Genomic DNA, 21,401 nt, shown 5'->3' on the forward strand with positions numbered 1-21,401 from the left:
GGACCCTCTGTCCCTGCCAGCCAGGCCTTGGGAGTTAATAAGTACAAAGACTAATTACTTCTGGTGCTGCCGTGCGAAGCTGAAGATCTTTCCCCTCCTCCCAAAAGTTCCCTGAAGATAACAAAGGTTGCAACCATCGACAGAAATCTTTCAAACAATTCGCTCCAGGACTTCAGAGCATGGGGTTGGCCCCTGCTGTCACTGTGGGTCCTGGCCATGAGGCAGGGCAGGGCTGTAGATGACACGGACACCTAGCAGAAGCTGGGACAGAGAATTGCTCCCCATGTGGCATCTGCAGCGGTGCTCTGCAATGGATGGAAGGATCCCCATGGCTAACTTGCCTGCAGCTGAGACCAGGAGGGGAGCTGCCCCGGGGTGCAAAGGCTCGGAGGGGATACCGCTGCCCGGAGGAGAGCCCAGGGCAATGGCAAGGTAGGATGTGATGGGAAATGTGAGGGAAGGACCAATCTGGAAAACACACTCTGAGGGTGACCTGTGAGGATGGTTCTTGGTCCCATGTCACCAAAATTGCAGTGCTGTCAATGCAGAGGTGGTTGTGGGATCTGCTGTGAGATTGGGGTAACAGCAGGAGTGCTTTGCCTGTTTTGTTCCCAGCAGGCAGACGTGGTCCCAGGGATGGGGACAACGTGCTGTGCACCCCCTGGACAGAGGGGCTCCTGCAGGCACGGGTGGTGACGCAGGAGGGAGAATGGTGTGTTCCCACTGCTTTGCAGAGGATGCAGATCTGGGCAGCCACATGACTGCTCTTATCTGCTGGGAACGCTGCCCTGCTCCCGCAGCCTCCTGGAGACAGCACCTGGGAGGATGAGCTGGCTGAAAACGGGAGCCACAGCATCCAAAGGTCGAAGCTCAGTAACGAGACCGACTGTCTTATTCATGTGAGGGTATGGAAAGCCCAGTGCTTTCCCTGAACCCTGAGTTTAAAGATCCCTGATCCAGTCCCACCACCGCCCCACCACTAATGACCACAGGCCTGTCCTCCCCGGGCACGTGGTGGGATCTCAGGATCCTGAGTCGGGAGCCCCGCATCGGGACATGGACGGGTCCGAGGTTTGCATTTGTGCCCTGGGTCTTCCACTGGGCTTGCAAACTCTTCCGTTGGATCACAGCTCTGGGAACGACCCTGGATCTTTACCGGAGGGGAGGCTGGTGGGATCGCCGGTGGGATCTCCTGCCGGGGCAGGCGCAGCTCAAGGGAAAGCACGAGGTGGCTGAGGAAGCCGCTGCACCTGGTGGCTCAGGGGACGGGACACCTGCCCCGGTGGGGCTGCCGGACCCCCGCGCCCCCCCGGCTGCCCGCTGCCGGCCCCGCCGCTCCCCCCGGCCCCGCCGCCGCGCGCAGGCGCGCCCCCTGCCGCACGAGCCGCGCCGGGATCACGTGGTGCCCCGCGGCCCCCCCACCCCCCCCGGCGGCGGGAGCGCGTCCCTCAGGCGGGGCCGCAGCGCCGGGCTCGGCTCCGGCTCTGGCCATGGGGGCGGCGGGCGCTGCCCCGCCGTGAGCAGCGGCGGCGCCGGTGGGACCCGGCATGCGGCGGGGGTAGGTCCGGGACCCCGCGGGCGGGGGGCGCTGCGGGCTGGCGGGGGGAGGCCGGGCCTACCCCTCCCGGCAGGCAGGGCCGGGACCAGCGGGGCGGGGGCCGGTACGCGGCGTGTCGAGCTGCCTGCGGCCGAGGCTCGGGGCGGGACCGGGACCGGGACCGGGACCGGGGGGGCCCTGGGGCGGGAGGGCACGGCGGGGGGCACCGGCCGCTGCGGCAACGCGGCGCCGTGGGTTTGCCCGGAGGCGCGGGGGTGGCGGGGCTGCGGGACGCCCGGGGGAGAGCGGGCGCCGCTGCGCAGGGCCGGGGGCACCGGGGGGACCGGGGGGACCCCCCGGCTCTTCCGACGGGAAATACCCGCGTGGGATCAGCGCTGCAGGAGCGTGGGGCCCGCTGGAGAAAGTGCGGAGCCTGCACATTTTTTTGCTTTTTCGACAGAAAGCAACTTCAGAACCTTCTGAGCTTTGGTGCTTTTTTTTTATATTTTATTTTATTTTTCCCCTTGTTTAAGTTTGCATTTCCCCTGTCAGTGTGGGACCTTTGGGATACAGCAGGTTTTTCCGGGAAGGACGGCCACCAGTCAGACCAGCAAGTGCCTGCGGTGGGGCTTTGGTCCCTGAGGGTGTTTTCCAAGCCCCCGGCTGGATGCTGGAGATGGGGCTGGGCTGGGCAGGAGCCCCCGCAGCCCGGGATCCCGGGGGGATCCCGGGGAGATCCCGTGTGCACGGCGTGGCGGGTGTGCTGCTGCGTCCTGGAAGATGGGAGGATTTTTCAGGAGAGGAATTTAGGTCCCTTGGCATGACGGAGGGTGGGTGGCACTGTTTTGTTCCTCCGTGTCCTCCCGCTTTCTTCCACAGCGCATGGAAATACACTGGGATACCTGTCTCCCAAGACAAACAACTTTCATCTGAGAACATGAGAGTTATAAAGAAACAACGCTGTGTTTTTCTTCCTGTTATTTATGGGTTACGTTGGCTGTCTCACTAGTTTAGTGGACTGGTGAAATGGCCCTTTTCCTTGCTGCTTTTCTTTTTTTATTTTTTTTTCCCACTAGCTGCTTGGGTTTGACTCTAGCTTTTGCTCTATGCTCTGATTTTTGTTTCGCTCTGCTCACCGAAGCTGGAGCTGCTGGGACTGGCTGGATCCCTCCTGGCATGCTTGCTGTCTAATGCAGGAGTACCTGGAGGGAGGTGCTCTCTGCAGCTTACCCTCATCTCAAAAGTCCACAGCAGGGAGGGCTTCCGCTGTGCCACCTGAGAAGCGGTTTAACTGTTGAACAGACCTCTCTGTTTGGCATGCTTCACATGCCCCATGGCAAATCCGTTGCAGAGAACCTCCCCTGAAGTCTGGGATGAATCGGTCTCGTTAAGTCTGCACCTTTCTTTAACGGGTAATTCTCTTGCTTGATCCTTCTCCCCTTCCATAGTGTTTGGAGCCTTTGGAGACCTCCTCATCCTGTTAGCGATGTCACTGTTTAGGTAAGTGATCTGTGTTAGCTAGTCTTGACCTTTCTAAACAGTTTTATTTCTTCTGTGCAGTTCTGCCTTGCCCCTGATCAACCCAACGGGCCAACAGAGCAGCCTGACTGGATGCAGCAGGCACTGTACGCTCTGCACACCACGTAGTTCACACTTGCTCTCTCGCACCTCACACTGTAGTTGCCTGCCAGCCCAGGAGTTCCGTTTATGGCTCCCTCAGTCAGGTGTATCCCTCCATGTCTGTGCATACTGCTTTTTGTCACGCAGTGCCGCATGCTGAATAGCTCAGGGTGCTCTTTGCTTGGAGGCATTGTCTGTCCTTTTCCCTCTGGCCAAAACTAATTTCCTTTTCTTGCCCTTTCCCCAACACACCCTTTTATGTTATTTTCCACACTTCCAAATGTAGTAGTATCACCAGGGTGAGCCTCCTTTTCTAGGTCTTCCCAGTGAATGTTCAGTAAAACCAGGGGAAGACAATGGGTGCTAGTTAATTTCTGTCCTTTCCTGCCTCCTTAGCACTGCTGTGTGACCGTCCTTCTGGTGCTTTCACTTGTTTTTGTTCAACAAAGAGGTCAACAAAATCTGTGATACCCACTTCATGCCTGCCTCCCGCAGTTCTGTAGTCCAAATACTGTCCAGTTGGCATGGAATGGCAGCAGGGGTGGTCCTGTGCTCCCTCCTGTCTTCTGAGGGTTCAGAGAGTTTTCCCCGTGTGCTTTTCCACATGCTTTCTTGTGGCACCTGAGCTGCATTAGCTGGTAGCTGCTGCTGCTTTCCTTTGGAAGATGGCTATGGACAACTGTTGTCCTGAATAGCTTGAAGTGGGGGCAGGATTGGCAGAAAGGGAACAATTTGAGTAGGAAAGGTGGTAGCACCACGCTGCTGCCAGGGGACATAGCCTAGGAGGAAAAAGGCCTGTCAGTACTCGGGTCTCATGGTTTGACTGCCTTTTGTGTTGAGATGGGGGTGAACAAGGCTCAGTTGAGCTGCACGTGCCTGAGGAGATAAGCCCAGTATGGGACTGAAGTCAGAGCGAGGGGGAAGAGTGTGGCCTAGCTGGAATACAGGAGGTAGGGCAAATTCAAGAGAGGAAAATACAGAGACTGGGAGGAGGGAAGAAGAGAATGTGAACCTAAGCAAAAGAAGGTGATCGTTTCTCTGCAGGAGAAAGTAGTGGGCAGGAAGCAGTAGCCAGGAGCGGTTGGGGCTGTGCATGGAGGACAGCACCACAGCTCAGCTGAGGCTTGTGATCTGGAGATAACTGGCAGCAGGTTAATCTGTCATGCAGCGTGTGTGTGTCCTGCTGAGTGGCTGGACATGATAGAAAGCTTCCATGTGTGAGAGGCTTGGTCGTGCTCCCGCTGACTTCAAATGGCAAGTGACCACGTGAGGGCAGTTCAGTGCATGAAGAAGGGGCGATGCACGTGCTCTAGGCAACGCTATGATTGTCGTGCCCTGTCACGCAGGCGCTCAAGCCTACGTGTTCCTCTCAAAAGACCCCAGCAGCTGCAAAGTGTACTAAATTCATCAGCCTCTTCCAGGGTCTCTGTTAGTCTGCTGACAGCTGACAAAGTCCTACTGAGCACTGGGGAACAGCGTCCTGGGTGGCTCTTCTGGTCTCCTCTTTCTAGGACATCCGTACTTGCCAGCCACTGGAACTAAAAACCAGGGCTTCGTCTCAGCTCAATGGAAATACACTGTCAGACAGCTCTGTGGAAGACTTTGGTGGGAAACCAGTAGGTTAAAAATGGATCCTTCCCCTCTGAAGCAGGGTTGGGGGAGAGGAAGGCTGGGTTGGCGGTGGAGGGGATTAGGATCTGTATATTGCTGGGGAATGGGACAGCTGTACTCGCTTTTTCTTGCTACTCCCCTTCAGTTGGGGAAGCAGTGTCTCTGAACTTAGGTCTACTGGGTGTAAACTGGAGTCCTAAACAAGCCAGCTGCAGTCTGTTTCTCTCTGAAAGCAGGTGAGCATGAAGTTCCTGGAGCAGCTGTCCATAGTTCTGCTTTATCCTGAGTTAATAGTGTTTGGGACGTGCTGGTTGAGAAGGGTTAAAAAAAATAAAAACCCAATCAGAAGTTACTAATAGCATTGCTTTGCCTACTAAGTTTTGTGTGTCCAGAATTGTCTGTGAGTACTCGCTGTTGAGAAACCAGCCCTTCTTAAAAGGAGCGCAGGCTGGGCATCTCAACCTGGATTTGGTGTTACTCTTAAAGATCCCAGGATAGGAGTGGAGATTTCCCCCAAGGTTTTTATTTTGAACCGTCACCTCCTCTCCTGTTGCTGGAAACAGTTCATGCCAAAAGGGTGAAGCACTTCAGCAGGAAGGCAGTGCCTGTGTGCAGAGTGAAGGGGCTGGTGCAGCTGCTGCTGCCCTCTTCGTTCGCTGTCACCCTCCTTGCCTTCCTTCAGTGCCTGTCGGAGGCTGCAGGTGGGTGTGTTGTGTTGGAGGAAGGCTGGAATTAGCCACATGTAAAGTTTCACTGTGCTGGTACCCCACAGCCAGGCCAGTTTTGAGGAAGACAGTCAGAAGCAACCAGCTGTGGGACACTGGAAGCCACTAATGCCGTCCAAAGGCAGCAAGGAGGAGCCAGAGGCCGCGTGGCAGGATGCTGGAGGTGTGGATGAGACCCAGTCCACTGAGCAGCTCAATGTGTCGCGTCTACGCAGCTCCTCGGTGGAGATCCGTGAAAAGGGGTCTGAATTCCTGAAGGAAGAGCTGCACAAAGCGCAGAAGGTAAGGCCCAGAGTTTGTGAGAACACTCGAGGATGGTAGCACAGATTTGAGCAGTAAGGGTTTTCCTAGAGGTGATGCCAAGGGGAGCAGGGTCTGAATGTGGCTGTGATGCAGTCTGGAGCAGGCAGAAGAAGAGAGGTTTGGTTGAGGGGGCCATAAAGTGCTTTGGACAAGACATCAGTCGGTAGGCTGACCCAAAGCCTCTATGCTGACATCCAAATTAGTCCTGGAAACCTGCTGCAGAAAGCAGCTTGAGGCAGGCAGTGCTTGCTATGGAGTCTCCTTGGAAATGGCACATGAGCAGTTCCAGCCTGAAAAGCCTGCTGCAACTTGTGGAGGGATGCCTTTGGTCGCACAGAGTGTGCTATGGAGCTTAGTTACAGCAGTCTTGGGCCTGTGGTGGGGAGGAAGGATTGTGGTAGACAGGTGGGGGCAGGCGTCAGCACTGCTGGGGCCCACCGTGAACTCACACGTCCCTCCATTTCCTCAACAGGAGCTGAAGCTGAAGGACAAAGAATGCGAGAGATTGTCAAAAGTCAGAGAACAACTGGAGCAGGAACTAGAGGAGTTAACAGCTAGCCTATTTGAAGTACCACCCTCTTCCTTTTCCCATCATTTCTTAAGCTAAGCTTATGTCCGACTCCTTTAAGACAATCTTTCCCTGAACTTCCCATCCATCTCCTCCCACAGTTTCCTCCTTTCCTCTGTTGTTCTTTCCCACTTGGAGAAGCAGAGCTGGGCAGTGCTGCAGGCAGAGCCTCAAGGCAGAGGGGCATGTAGCTGCTCCTGGGGAGCATTTGCATGCATTTCTTTCCCCTTCTAGCAGCTGTGGGGTGGCATAAAGAGCACAGTAGTTCTGGGTCTGTACATCTGATAGCCAAAACAGATGGGGGGGGTGCCTGTAGCTGGGGCTAAGCTTAGCTCCCTGTCCCTCTCCTGTGCCTGCCCTGGAGTCTGGACAGCAGCTGCTGTGTAATACAGATGATTCCCTGGCTCGTGTCAGCCCTCGCTGGGAGTGGGAACAAGCAGGGTGTCCTCATATACTCTGCTGCAGTGTGTTCAGAAGGCCTGTTGGTTGTTTCTTTTGTAACGTAACCCTTGCCAAGCTCTATCCTGGCAAAATCCCATTTACTAGCAGCTCTAATGTCTGGATCTGACTGGGCAGTGAGGAAAGCCAGAGCCTATCTGTACCCTTGAAACACAGGCTGGTGCTGTGTGTGAGGGCCAAAAGAGCATCCCTCTCCTGGAGATAACGGCTGCCTGGGCTCAGGGTGAACTTAAAAGATAACGTAGCTGAGGGCCATCCCCTTCCTTTGGTGGCCTTGGATAGACCGCTTCTAGGCAGTGGCTGAAGGGATGCCCCAGCTGAGATTCGCACTGCTCCCCTCCTCCTGTGGAAAAAGCTTTTAAGCTAGCCTCTGCCGTGTGGTCCCCCGTGAGCTACAGCTCCTGCTGCGTTGCAGCCATGCCCCGAGCAGTGAGGGTGGCTGCTCCGCCAGGGAAGTGGGAGCAAAGTGCGATAACAAGCCCGGCAAGAGCAGTGACCTTGCCAGTGAGGAGCCAAGACATGGAGCGGCCAGTCTGGATCAGGATCAGTGCCACAGATGGCATTCAGGGACAGAAAACAGCCCAGTGACCAGACAGCAAGTCTGCAGTGACAGTGCGGGCCTGAGATCAAGTCAGGAAGCCAAGCGAGTGAGTCTGAGGCAAGGTCAGTCGCAGAGGGGTTGGACGGGGTGCAGATGCGGGTGCTGCGCAGCTGTGATGTCACGTGTGTGGGTGCTAGTGCTAAAGCCTCAGCTTTAAAGCAATTCCCAAGGGTGAGGAAGGGCAGGCCCCTGCTTCTAGCTTTCGTCACAGCAGCCCATATCAGTGAAAGAGATGACCTTGGACTCAGCCAGCTGAACTCTTTAATTTAGCCAGCTACACTCCTAGAAGGAGCAGGCACTCCAGGCTCTGGCACTGAGCCTGCTCTGGGAAATTCTGGGGGCAGGTTCTTCACAGCTGACAGAGTAAAACCCTCAAATGTGGCAGTGGTGTCTGTCCCTCTGCTTGCTTGCCCAGAGCCTGCGATGCGGCCGAGCTTTGGCCTGCCCTGGTGGCTTTATGAATTGGGCTTGCAGCAGAGACTAAAATTCTCTCTGGTCCAGGAAGCGCACAAGATGGTGAGAGAAGCAAACACTAAACAGGCGGCGTCAGAGAAGCAGCTGAGGGAGGCACGGGGGAAGGTGAGAACTGCACTCTCTGGGACTTGATCTCTGTGCTAGGTCAGTGCCGTCCCTGCCCAGCCCGGCCGTGGTGCTGCTTGGTGGCTGGAGGGGAGTAAAGTGCTGCATCTCGGTCTCTCTGAGATGCTGCTTTTGCTCTGTTTGCTCTCCAGCTCACACTGAGTGAGGGGGAACCACAGAGAAATGATACGCTGTTTGATTGCTGCAGTGGTGGGGAAGGTAGAGCAGGGGGCTGGGTGGTGGGAATTTCCTGGCAAGGCTGCTGCTCAGCTGGTTCCTTCTTGAGGACAGAAGTTTCTTCTGGGTTATTAGGTCTGGAGAGAGCCTGGGGCAAAATACACTCAAACTGAGGAGCACAGGGATGGGTTCCCAAACAGCTGCTGCTGAGCCCTGTGTAAAATTTTGGGTGATGGTGGGCATTTGGGATAATGGGGTGAAGGCTTCATGTCTTTGTGGGCTCGTAGCTGGTTCCCTGTGGCTTTAGCATTTGGTGGGGTGCAGCAAGCTCAAGCTCAGCAGTGCTGGAGGTGCAGTTGACTCTTGCCTTCTCTCCTCAGATTGACATGCTGCAGGCAGAGGTAACGGCTCTGAAGACGCTGGTGATCACATCTACACCTTCCTCTCCAAACCGGGAGCTGCACCCTCAGCTCCAGAGCCCTTCCAAAGCTGTCTTCAGGAAGGGCCACGGGCGAAATAAAAGCACCAGCAGTGCAATGGTCTCGGCTGCCAGCCAGAACGTGACTCCAGAGCCAGTCAGTCATGAGCGCAGAGAGGTGGGTGAGGGCCACTCGCTGCCACTGTGCTGGGGGAGCCCTGCGGCTTCTGACTCGGGCTTCCTGGAGAGCTTTGTGGTTTCAGTGTTGGGAAAAGCTGTTTGTGCAGAATGTGGCTTGTTCCCTAAATTTGTGCTGAGACAGGCTCTGGAGGGTTTCCGTTTGCAGAGATTTCCTCTTCTGGGAAGGATGTTAAAGGCTGCGTCAGGACAGCTGCTAGAGGAAGCAGCTGAGGGATGGGATCCCTGGAAGGCACAGACAGATCTGGGAGTGGATATGTCAGGAGTTGCTGAGCAGAAGTCAGTCATTTGCTGCATCTTGGCAGCTGAGTCCACTACCTGTTCTGGCATGATTTGTGGTTGTTTCTTCTCTCTGCCTAGTTTGGCTTGGACACCAGGACACCTCCATCAACTTGTAGTCTCTGTCACTTGTTCTCTGTTCTTGGGCATGTCACTGTTCTTCCTCTTCTTTGCAGAGCCTGTATTCAATTAATTTTATTTAATTCCTTCCTCACTGGAAGGAACTGGGGAGAGAAGTGCACAAAGCGTTTGTGAATAGCTTTTAAACAAACTCTGTTTAATTCCCTTTGGAGACCCTTTAATAGTCCCCCCCCTGCCGTGACCATGGGTGTAAGTAACGCTCCTTCTGGCTAACAGGACCTTTCCTCCTGGGAACTTTCCACTAGCCACATGTGTACACAGCTGTCTGGGGAGCAGAAAGGAGGCAGCTTATGGCACTGTGTCAGGAAGAATGAAAATGGGTGAGAATATGGTGGGGTAATAGTGATTATTTTGGGAGCCGCAGCCTCTGTCATGAAGAATTGGTGAGGGAACAAGAAGGCACCTGGTCACTTGGCTTGAATGAGAACGTCTGCAGAAGGGCCACTCGTGAAATTAATCCTCTTGCCAAACAGGACCATGCTGGCAACACTAGTAACGTTTGCTTTTGGCAGTGGATTCGGTGACCGTGCCTTGCCAGCTTCTGCGCAGTGCTCTTGTTGCTGGAGTTTAGATGAAATGCTTCGGGCAACAGTGGCTGTAGCCATTGCCCTGAGGCAGCAATAGCAACAAGAGATGAAGATCTTTAACTCTGTTCACAGGCAGAGAGGAAAAGGCTATGTCAGAAGGGAAGCCAAAGGAAAAAATCAGTTCAGTAACTGTGAAGGCCTGTTGCACTGATCTCTCGTGGTCAAGCAGATAACAGGCCAGATACACTGGAAGCTGGAGTCAAATGCAGTCAGCTAGAATCTGCTTGAGGGCTGAGAAGAGAAAGGTTGTAATCTTTTTAAGGGCTTGTGACCTCTCCCAGTGCTAACCATTCCTCCAGTCAAAGCAGAGGAGCTCCAAACCGAATGCCCAGTTCGGTGAACCACTGGCAGAAGTTGCCCTCTGCCTCTGGTAAGCAGAGATAACTTTTACCTACTGGGTAGTTCATTTTGCTGTTCTTGGCTCAGTCTCGACAAAGCTCATGTTGGTGACCTTTAAAGAAATGCTGGCTCTTGTAAGCAACTTGCTTGTTGGATATTGGGACCTGTCATTTCTTCTTGCAGGCAACTTCCATGTAGTGCAGATATCCTGGGGTTTAAAATCCCAGGTCTACATCTTCCAAAGTGACTGATAATTTTATGTATCGAGGATGGGGTGGTTTTTAGTGAACTTGTTAGTTTCTGTCTCTTGAATTCCTCAGTGGCCTATGTGAGAGGTGATAAAAAGGAACCTGGCGTTCAGAGAGTTGGTGCTTGGTGCTGTATGGAAAAGATGTGCCCGGTCTTAAAATAGGCCTAAGAATGACGGAATTTCTGTTGCCTTTTTGCACGTCAGCCTGAGGTCAGAAGTGTGGCTTGTGGCCCTGTGATGTCTTGAGCAGCATGCTTCGTTCCCTGGAAGAGAGGACTTGAGCCTTTCTTTGTAACTTCTGTTTTGTCTCATGTTTTTTACCTCCCTTTCTTGCCTTTCTAAAGCTTTTCCTTCACTGTCTGTCTCTTCCTCTGCCCTCCAAGTCTGGGTTACCCGCTCTCCTCTCTCTGCTCCTTTGTATCATCCCCGGGAAGGCTATCCACCTCACCTACGAACCAGGCTGGCAAGTCCTGGGGGCAGATGCTTCCTCCTCCTTGCGGCAGGTAACCTGGGGACAGGTGGGACCCGTTACCTCTCACACTTCCAGCCTTTCAGTTCTAGCTTCCTTTTATGCTAATGTCCTTTTTTTTTTCCTTCTTTTTTTTTTTTCCTTTGTTTTTGTTTTTCCATCTTATGGCTCTGAAGCTGTCTCCTGGTACCAGGTGAGCAGTCTCCATATCGCAGAGGGAGCGTGCTAGAACCCAGACTTTTTCAGCTCTGTTCATTCACTCATGTTCTTTGTGTTGCTGAGCAGTTTCTTTAGTTTGTTTTTCCTTTCAGCAGCTTTAACAGGATTTGCTGACCTTTTATGTAGGCAGCAATTTGTTTATTCTCTGAAGATGTGTTTGTGCATAACTTAGGGTGAAAGGATTAAGATGCCCTGTCAGTTGGGTTGGTGGTTCGGCTAATGATCCATCTGGGGTTTAAATCTCAGGTCCCAGAGAGCCTCCAGGACTGAAGTATTTTCAGCCGGACAGGGATGGCCGGGGGCAGCCTTCATGCTGGTTCAGGGGGTGGGAGCAAACTCTGTCCTGGGTCCCATGCTTGCTGAGCAGTGATAACACTTGCAAGCCCAGCTGTAAAAGGCAATGAACAGACATTAGAATGAGGAAAGCTATTCCTACTCCTTGAGTTCCCTTTGGGAGACCTCCTTTCCTACACTTGGCTTGCCTCTGTGAGCCTGTATGGCTGCCCAGTGTTCCCATTAACTTCTACGACTCCCCCGACCCCAGAGTTCTGGGCTTGGAGTGGTCTTTAAAGGGCTGGCATACCCTGTGAGCTCATACTTGGGCTCACTGAGTGTAGTCCTGCTGATGGCTGTTAATTAATAGCTTTTACCAATTCATCCTTTTCTGCAGTAATCCTTTTCTTCCAGAAGGGTTCTGCCTCCTGTGCCCTGGGTGCATTGGCACTGTGCTTTGCCCTTCAGCTGTTCTTGTCATTCATGCTGTGGGCTGAGTGGGCACTTGGTCTGTTTGGTGGTTGTGTGATGGCTTTCCTGCAGCGGAGGTGCTGCCCTGTGCTGGAGGAAGATGGGATAGGGAGGTGCCTGCAGGTTTCTGGCAGAATAAGCCCAGTATGGCTGTGTCAGTCTGGTGCTGAACGGCTGATGGGCGAGAGGTGAACGGTCCCCAGGGCAAGCCACCTTCCCTCAGACATTTCTGTGATGTCTGAGCCCTTCCCGATACCAAAGCAAATGTTTTGTATTTAGGTTACCTGCATAGTAACAGATACCTTCTGATACGGTACCTCTCCCTCCACCTACCTTCCCTCTTCCCGCTCCTCTTGGACACTTTCTGCAGGTCGATTCCATTTTATTTGCTGAGTTCCAGGCCTGGAAGGAATCTCCAACCTTGGATAAATCCTGCTCCTTCCTGGACAGAATTTATCGTGAAGATGTAGGACCTTGCCTGGACTTCACGAAGCAGGAGGTGAGTTCTGGAAAAGGAGGACCAAGACTCTGCAGTCTGGCAGCACCTTTACGGAGGTGACCTTTGCACGTCTGTATCTGCACTCGTTTCTTTTTGCTGCAGCTGTCGGAGCTGGTGCGCGTGGCTGTGGAGCAGAACACCCTCACCATTGAGCCGGTTGCTTCCCAGACATTGCCTGTGGTGAACGTGTCAGCAGAGGAGTGTGGTGGGCCAAAGTAAGGAACTGTGCTTGTGCTCCCTTGTCCTCTCCTTGCTGCTGGTCTTTTTGTACTGTCTGGTGGAGTTTGGCCAGGCCTCGCTCAGTCAGCTGAGGTGAGCGGTTCAAAGGGCTCAGCGGAGTGTTCTCCTAGCCTACAACCAGTGGTAGTTTAGCTCGACTCTTTGCATGACAAGGGGAATTATCTCTGCTTAGCTGATGCACTGTAGCTGGCTGTTTTGGGGAATAACCTAGTGATGCGTTAGTGCCCTTGGCTTGGAAGAGGATTTGGGTTTTTTTTCCCCCCGTAAGGCAGCAATTCGTTTAATGTTCTCTGAAGGTGTGTTTGTGCATAACTTAGGGTGAAAGGATTGAGTCAGAGCTGCATTATCTCATGTTCTTGCATCTTGTGGTGAGGTTTGAGCTCACCTTGCACTCCCGACCTTGCTGGTACATCAGGCAGGTTTGAGCCTCGGTCAGAAGAGATCTGCTCTTGTTGCGTTCATCTTCCCCACCTAATGCTGTAACCTTGCCATCAAAATTGGGGCTATGTTTGCTGCAGAGCTTGTGTGACTGTATCGGATGTGACAGACAACTTGAGATTGCCTCAAAGAATAGGAGCACTAGCAAGAGTAACATGATATTCCGGATGAAATTAGGGGATTTTATTCAGCTATTGCATTTACGTTTGGTCAGGGCTCTTGGTCTTTGTTCCGTCCAGCAGAGCACCTCCTAAGCAAAGGTGTTCTTGTAACAGTAAATGCTGCTTGCGTGCAGGTTTCCTACCTTTTATCTCAGGCAAATTATTCCATGAGTATGTGTCAGGTCTGTTCCAAGAACAACCCATCCTGTGTTTATCTTTACTGGTTTCCTTTTGATTTTTTTTATTTTTTTTTTGTGTCTTCACAGTGGGTTCCGGTCACAAATTGTAACGTAAGTGTTTATTTTTTAGTTAGTGATCAAAGATCTCTAATCCATTAACAAGTTACTAACTTAGTGCGATTTAGCAGCTTTGAGGCTAGAGCTGAACTAAGCTAACTTTTTAACCCTGTTCAATTTCCACCCAAGCAGGATGGGCAGGAATTTTGCTATTGACAATAAAGGACCCAAGAGTTGCTTGTTCCCCTTTGTTTCCCAGATGCAAAACACTGATTTTTAAGGCAACTTTGGACGTGCTGTGGACCAGAAAGGAGAAAGTTGGGGTCCCTGCCCAAGCTGGGACCTACCAGACCTACTGGTCTGTACCCTACTGTACAGACTTTAGTGCAACAGTTCGAGGAGCCTGGACAGGCAGGGACCAGTTGGTTGCTGTGTGACATTGCCTGTACATCATCAGAGCAAAATGCTGGCCAGGTGCTTAGGACAACTGACTTTCATGATGGCATGCACAGCAAAACGCCCCTGGGGTGTGTAGAGTGCTGGAGGGCAGGTGCCTAAATGCTGTGATTTAGGTTACTTCCAGCTACAGCTGTGACAGCTGGGGTTACGGCGAGTGGGACCAGCCGAGCCAAGGGTGACCAACAGGAGGCACTTTGCCAGTCTGCTGCAATGCTCAAACATAGGGCCTCTTAAAATGCCTTGTTTACAGAGTTATTGGTCATCTTGCACCTTCTGAGAATTTAATCTCCTTAAGTTGTGTTAGTATTTGGTCAGCGACTGCTGCTCGTGGCCTCTGAACGTTTACAGCCCGCACTTCCACCCTTAGCTAGGACTTGCCTTGGCAGCGGTGGAAAGCAAGCACAGAGACATGCTCAGCCCTCTGAAACATCTGCCTCCTGCGTGCTGTCATCTTGCATGGCCCACAGAGCAGTGTTTTGTGGCTGGGGAGTGATGTCCCTCTTCCCACTATGCAGGCACTAAGTCTCTGGGGAACGTGGTGATGACTAGGCATCAGAAAATTCTACTTTACTGCTTTAAGTGGTGATGAAGGAAGGGCAACTGGCTGGTGCTGGGAACAGTTTGTCCTGCAAATAACGGAAGGAAATGTAAAAAAAAAAATCAGCACCCTTGCTGATTACATCTTTTGGTGGTCTCCCTGGGGAGCTGAGCTGTCTTGAAAAGACTATTTTCTTCACTTGGTCTGCAGTCTTACCGTTGTGAAGCCGAGCTTCTTCCCTGTCTACACAAGAAGGGATTGGCTTGTTCTTAGGAGCTGCAAGACTTACCCAAATTCCGCTGAAGTCAGTACAAAGTTACTCCATGTGGCTTCCACTAGAGTAGCTTTGATCAGACTCAAATTAATTAATAGGAGCCTAGCATAAAGGCTGCAGTGTGGCTTGTTTTCAGTCTTCAGCATGAGCAAATTCTGCTCAAATGCTGGATTTACCTGTTTTGAGACCAGGTTTAGTCCCCAGCCAGCATGTTTGCATCCCATCAGGAAAGCAGATACACCTGAGCAGAAGTTCTTCAGCAAAATCCTTGCCTGGAACATGGAGGAGATGTGCTGAGACCAGATGACATTCGTTACACTCTGCTTCAGCCTCACCTCTTTAATTTCTGTGGTTTTGTGTTGGGCTGTCTGCCTGGAAAAGGGTACAGCCTTGGTTTGCTTCGGCATGGAATAATTAATGGTTCCAGATATTTAGCCTAAGGTCTCCTAAATTTGCTGTTTTGGAACCTTTCTGGGAGCAAAAGGCTCGTGCCAGCCATGGTTTCTTCAGCTTCATGGTGACTGACTCAGGTCTGGCTTCTGAGCTCCCACTTGGGGATAGTCTTGAGGTTGGTGAGTTGCTGTGCTCTGCTGTGCCACTGGTTTGTTGAAGGCTGAAGTGTTTTTTCCTTTGCCTGCAGGAAATGTGCTCTGAGTGGCCTTCCCAGGACCTGCAAGCACCGCATCATGCTGGGAGATTCTGGGAATTACTACTACATTTCACCATCCTGCAGGGCCAGGGTGAGTCCTTCACCTTCCCAGGGTGCCTCAACCCTCCAAAATTGTTCCAAGCCCTGAGATGGAGGAGCTCTTGAGGGTCAGCCCTCAAACTGATGAAGACCTGTGGGGCTTGAGTTTGTTCCTGAGGTTGCGGTGGCTCTTGGTCAGTGACTAGGGTACAGGTCTGTAGCCCTGCCTCATGCTCCAGTGCTCTGCCTCCTGTCCCTTCAGGCAACTGTCTTCAGGCTGTTCGCTTTCCATGGTTTGATTCAGTACAAGGCTTCGATTGTTTTGCTTTATTATTATTTTTTTTTAGTTCTCCTTTGTAGAACACAGTAATTTTCTGCTTTTCAAATGCTGGCCCTTGTTACTGTTCCAGTACAGATCAGTGACTCAAATAGTTATGAGAACAAGCTGTCCTTTCTTTGGAGGGAAGGGAGAAGGTGAATGATTTGTTAATGTTGCTGGTGGGGCTCTAATTCAATGGAGTATTTTAGAAGTTTATTCTTTCCTGAGCTGCATGTCAGAAGAGCTGATCCTACAGCATGTGACTATTTCTGAGACAAAAAGTTGGTTTTGTGTATGGACTTAAGTTGACTAATTTTTGTCACTTGCACCCAAGTACCCTGATGTGTCATGAACACTCCTACCTCCCTGCACATACACTTCCTGCACAAACCTTTAACTCCAAAGATTTTCATTTAGTCAGCAAACAGTGCTCTTTGAAGGAAGATCATGGACTTTGCTGCCATATTTAGTGATTACTTATGTCTCAAATGTGTAGTAGACTGGAGTTCTTCCACAGTGTGTCATATGGACAGCGTGTTGTCTTGGGATGGGATTGCAGCTGTCCAGAATTTTGATTATTTTTCTTTTATAAACCAGCTTTCTTCCAATCTCTTTCCATCTGATGGTATGTGGTACTATTTCTCAGGTGCTCAACACCAAGAGGTCTCCTGCTGGGTGCTATGCAAGCCTCTTGACAGGCAAAGCAGTTCTGTAACTGACTTGTTTTGTTTTGTTTTCCCCCCTCTCTCCCTCAGATCACAGCCGTGTGCAACTTCTTCACATACATTCGCTATATCCAGCAGGGCTTGGTGAGGCAGGACGGTAAGAGGGGACAGTAACGGGCTGTGGTGGGGCTGCCTTCTGTGGGCCCCTGGGAGGGGTTAAGAGGTCCTATTCAGTGTCACAAGAATGAGGCCAGCTTGGGGTACCCTGAACTCCCTGAGTTATTGAGAAACAATTAAATGACAAAAGAAAGGCATGGGCGGGAGGAATAGGTGCATCTATTCTTTGCTGGGAGCTTTGTCCTGGGGTGGTGCTGGTAGGGGGTGACCTGATGGGCCTGTCCTGCTGGACCCTCCAGCACATCTGCTTCCCTCACTTGGGGGTGACCCTGGCTGGGCTGCACTGGGAACACAGCATAGGATGCGGTGGTGTCCAGCTCTGCCTTGCTTACTGATTTTTTGGTGGTTTTTTTCTTCCTGCTCTTCCCCACACCCGTTTTGCTTTACAGTGGAGCTCATGTACTGGGAGGTCATGCGGCTCCGGAGGGAGATGTCTCTGGCCAAACTTGGGTTTTATCCCAGTGAGATGTAAGCAGTGGCCTGAGCACGGAAGGAAGCTGCTCCCGTATGAATGGCTTGTCAAACGTGGTCTGCCAGACAGATGAACGCAGCACCTCTCCTGCGATGGGCCTTACTCCTTCCCCACCCTCCTTCTGCCTGAAGCTGATCAAGGAGCAAGAAGCACAAGTTCCACCTTCAGCTGTCCCGCTTCTCCAACTGTGACTGGAATGCAGCTGCCAAGCTACCTGCTCGGAGCTGGGCTGGCCCCGGCTGCTCCGTGGTGGCTGTCTATAGACTGTCCTCTATGGAGTCTCCTATATGCAGTGTATATCCATTTTTTTTTTTTTTAACTTTTGTTTTTATATGCAATCTGCTTTGGCGTAGTCTGAGGCCAGCCCTGTGCAGGGCAGGAGTCCTGGACCTTCTTTGTAAGCAAGCCTTTCAGGACAGATGCTGGCTGTCTGTCCATCTGTTCCACTCGTTCTTTGGGGTGGAAGGTGCTGTGCCCAGCTGTGCACCTGCTGACCACTTCCCCCCCCTAACAGCCCTGCAAATGCCAGCAGCACGCAATAATCTTATGGAGAGCCGTGAACAGTCTGTTTCAAAGGACTTCCTTGCTCCTTTTAAAGGAGCCTGCAAGAAAAGCTTTCTGCCAACCGAGTCACAAAGAGGGATTTGTTTCCGCTTTTAGCTTGCGATTTGGCACGGGGTGATCCAGGCAGGGGGAACAGCCGGAGCAGAGGCCAGAGCCGTGCACCTGGGGCCTTGGGCAGAAGAAAGCGAGCAGGGCAACTGCATTGCTCACAGTTGGCCGCAGCCTGGCTGCAGTCGGTGCAGGATGTGCTCTCCTGGTCTGGAGAATCCACTGCAGTTGTCACAGATGCAGACCTTGACGGGTGGTGCCCTGTGACAGTCCTTGGCGCAGAGGTCGCCCATGGTGCTCTTAGATACGAGCCTTACCCACAGACATGCCTCGGAGCTGTTCCTGCTCTGAGGGAGCTTTGCACAGTGCTGTTCCTGCTGTTTAGATAGAAACCATCGTCCCAGGCTGGGTTCTTCATGTCTCCAGAAGTAGCGTGCCCAGCTGGGCAGTGGCCCAGAGATTTCCTCCCCGCTATTGCATCAGACCTAGAGATGCGTGTCCGCTGGAAAACCCAGCTTCTGGGCTACCCTCCATGGTGAGGAAATCTGAGCCATGTCTGCGTGCGTGAGGGATGTAGCTGCGGTCCCTGTGTGCCCCTCTGTGCTGGGAGGGATGTTGCCAAAGCTGTTGGCACACTGAGGCCCGCTACAGCTTGAGCTTGGACCCAGGCTTGTCTGCACAGAGCTGTGTTAAAGCCATGACAGTGTTTTGTAGCCAATTTAGCCTTTTTTGCAGTGACTGTGGAATTGGCTTAGCCACCACCCACCCTGGGGTTTTCATCTCATGTGGTGTTTCTGCGCTCTTGACTGGCATGTCACCCAGTCCCTCTGCCTTCATCATAACTCACCTTAGCATGTTAGTGCCCAGAAACCAGATCACCATCCTCAGCTCCATGAAGTTTCATCCTCTCCCAAGAGATGCTACAGTAAGAACTCTGTCTTCAGTGGAAGAAAAATAACTGAGCTGCTGTGTCCAGGGGAGGGAGGAATAGACAGGGAAGGCAGAAGTTTTGGCTTGGATTCTGATGCGAGGACAGCTTCACAGCAGATACGAGAAAACCTTCCTGCAGAAGACACCCGTGAGCACAAGCTTTCCTGTCACTGAGCACACTCGCAGTATGCTGCTGAGTTGCTCCTCAGGGTACTCCTTTCCTTAGAGCTATGCTGGCAGATGGTGGTGTGTGCCAAGGCTTAGTAGCTATGTGAAACCGGAGCTGACACCCCCAGAGCTGGGAGAGCACATTCCTGGCAATACATACTAGCTCTGAATCCACCTGCAGCTCAAAGGGCTGACCTCCCGGTCCCTGCTAACACCCCACTTCTGCTTTTGCTTCCTGCAGCTGAGTGACCCAGCTCATGCTGCCCACCCTAGCTAGATGGCTGTGTACGTCTGCTGCTCTTCACCAAAGGGATGTGTTTCAAATGTGGAGTAAAAGCCTGGAAAAAACATCTCTGGGTAAGAGTCTGGCTGGGTCTTGAGCTAGTGGTGAACCTGCCTCTCTTATGGTGGTGTCTGCAGACTTGTGGCAATTTGACATCAGCTTTTCCAGAGAAGAAAACAGAAATGTCTTCCCCCAGCTGCAGATTTTAGCTCGGGTAAATTCTATGCAATGGCAGCTTCTTGTACATGTTCTCCCTGGCCTTTTGATCTCTATGTGTCCTGTGCCATTAGCTGCTACATTGCACAACAGACGTGGCTGCGTTGCAGCACTGGGAATGAGATGATCTCCCTATGTAGAAGATGCTTTGGTTTGTGGGATTTCTCCCTCCCCCCAGTGTCACTTTGTAAAGCACTTTGAGATGAAAGGAACTAGAGAAATGCATTGTATAAGGTGGTCTTACATTTGAAACAAAGCAGAACAATTTGTAAGTTAATATGAAGTCACTCCGTTAACAGCGGGATGGTTGCACCCTGCTCTTTCATAAAGGAAAATAAACATTTGCTATTAACCTCTTTAAAAAAAGTCTGGTTGCAGTTCTAGGGTTGGGTTGGTTGGGGCACGTGTGCTCGGTAGCCAAGAGAAGAGTCGCGTCTGGCTGGTGTTGTGCTTTGTGCTTCTCTTGCCGCCGTGAGACCCAAGGGACTGGGGTTTTAATGCTTTTCTTCACTCTGCTCCTGATGCCCCTGTAGCTGGCTGCGCCCGGGCTTCGCCAAGGGACTAAGCGATAGTATTTTGGTAGCAACCAGTGGTTTTGTACAGGTATTTCTTCACAGAACGGTTGCATTGGAAGGGACCTTAAGGATCACCTAGTCCACCCCCCTGCCAGGGGCAGGGACACTTTCCGCCAGCCCAGGCTGCTCCCAGCCCCGTCCAGCCTGGCCCTGAGCACTGCCAGGGATGGGGCACCCACAGCTGCTCTGGGCAGCCTGGGCCAGTGTCCCACCACCCTCACGGGGGACACTTGTGACAAGGCCACTGTGGTTCTTGCTAAGGGACACTAAGGTCTCAGCCTGCTCAGCTGTGGTCTGCTTCAGCTGAGTGGCTTGGAGCATTACGTGGATGTGCTGACTGTCACAGAGGCTGGTTAACTCGAGGAGGTTCTTCCTTGGGGAACTGAGCCATCTCCTGCTTTTCCTGTAGGCAGGAGGAGGCAGAACTGTGGTGGGAACTTTTTGGAAACTGCTATTCCCAGCAGACCCGTGTGTAGAGTGGATGTCTCTCCTCCCTGGAGACTGGGCCATGGGCTCCTTCAGCAGCTCTTCCCTGGCTGCACGGGGGCCTGGGGCTTTGGGCAGGAGCTGGTAAGTGTGTGCTGTAGTGGCACCGGGGCCTGAGCTTGCTCCTGCTGTTCAGGTAATTCCCCTGCTTTTAGCTGCAACTTGACTTGGAAAAAGTTGTCTTTTCTTGTCCAAAGGTAGATCCAGCTGCTGTAGTCTTTTTCTCATGCTTTATAGGATTGTGGCTGGGTTCCCTGGGCTCCAGCCCATATGCAGCTCTCCGTGCCACAGCAGAGGTGAACGCAAGGGAGAGATGCCCATGGGCTGCAGGCACACGGTGTGCCTGCCCTGCAGCAGCAGCTCCAGACTCTTCAGGCTGGGAAGTTGGGTTGCTCTGGTTTCACTAAAATAATCTGCTCCTCTCCTGTGTTCAGGTGTGGGCATTAACATGGAAGATTTCTTGTCGTCATCTTTTAGTGATGGCAGTGGAGGGAAAAAGCCAAACATCAAAGGCTTTTGGGAAACGAAGCAGAAGTACAGCCAGAACAGCAAAAGGCATTAGACCTCATGGTGATGATGGGTCTGGGAGCTGGGGCCACCCTTTGCACCGAGGGTAAACTTGCACAAGGATGAGTAAGAGAAAGACCAGCTCCAGGGAACTGTGTCTCCGGGTGAGGCTGGGAGGGTGCCCAGCACTGAGGGTCTCCCCACCACAGGGCAGCAAACCACTGAACCCCCACGGGCTTCCCTGGATTTGTGCGTGATGCGAGGGTGGTTGTGCCTGAGCTGCTTTTCCTGTTTGTGTGCAACGCAGAGACCCAGTCGCCAGTGCCTGCTGTGGCAGAGTGACAGAAACATCACCATGACCTGCTCCACGCTGTGTTTAGAGCTAGGAACTGGATGGATGGATGGATGGATGGGGGCTTCGAGGAGGAGGTAGCAGGCAGCCCCCCAGCCAACAGCAGGTAGGATGTAGGGATCAGAGGGGCTGTCCTCCTGCCAGGCTCAAAGCTGTGCCTTCGTGTCCCTGCCCTGACGGTCTGGAGTGGGCTGCTGGCTGCGCTCGGGTGGCTGAAGCACATCTGGAGTGCTGTGCCCAGTGCTGGGCTCCCAGTTCCAGAGAGACAGGGAGCTACTGGGG

General features: G+C 52.6%; 1 protein-coding gene across 5 annotated transcripts; it reads left to right on the forward strand.

Annotated features, from left to right (window-relative positions):
- Positions 1 to 98: 98 nt before the first annotated feature.
- RAB3IL1 (RAB3A interacting protein like 1) lies at positions 99 to 19,565 on the forward strand. 5 transcript variants are annotated; one of them, XM_080404864.1, is made up of 12 exons: positions 180 to 432; positions 2,986 to 3,037; positions 5,541 to 5,775; positions 6,269 to 6,364; positions 7,926 to 8,003; positions 8,561 to 8,776; positions 12,195 to 12,323; positions 12,426 to 12,538; positions 13,429 to 13,452; positions 15,310 to 15,409; positions 16,432 to 16,498; positions 16,908 to 19,565. In XM_080404864.1, the coding sequence occupies exons 1-12, from the start codon at positions 315 to 317 to the stop codon at positions 16,988 to 16,990; spliced, it is 1,311 nt and encodes a 436-aa protein (XP_080260990.1). In that variant the 5' UTR covers positions 180 to 314; the 3' UTR covers positions 16,991 to 19,565. The 5 variants fall into 5 exon arrangements, with proteins under 5 accessions (XP_080260989.1, XP_080260991.1, XP_080260990.1 ...); XM_080404866.1 differs by lacking the exon at positions 180 to 432 and adding an exon at positions 1,398 to 1,558; XM_080404863.1 differs by lacking the exon at positions 2,986 to 3,037 and having other exon boundaries at positions 99 to 432.
- The last annotated feature ends 1,836 nt before the right edge of the window (positions 19,566 to 21,401 follow it).

The sequence above is a fragment of the Falco punctatus genome (assembly GCF_963210335.1).
Source record: "Falco punctatus genome assembly, chromosome: 10".
Classification (NCBI taxonomy): domain Eukaryota; kingdom Metazoa; phylum Chordata; class Aves; order Falconiformes; family Falconidae; genus Falco; species Falco punctatus.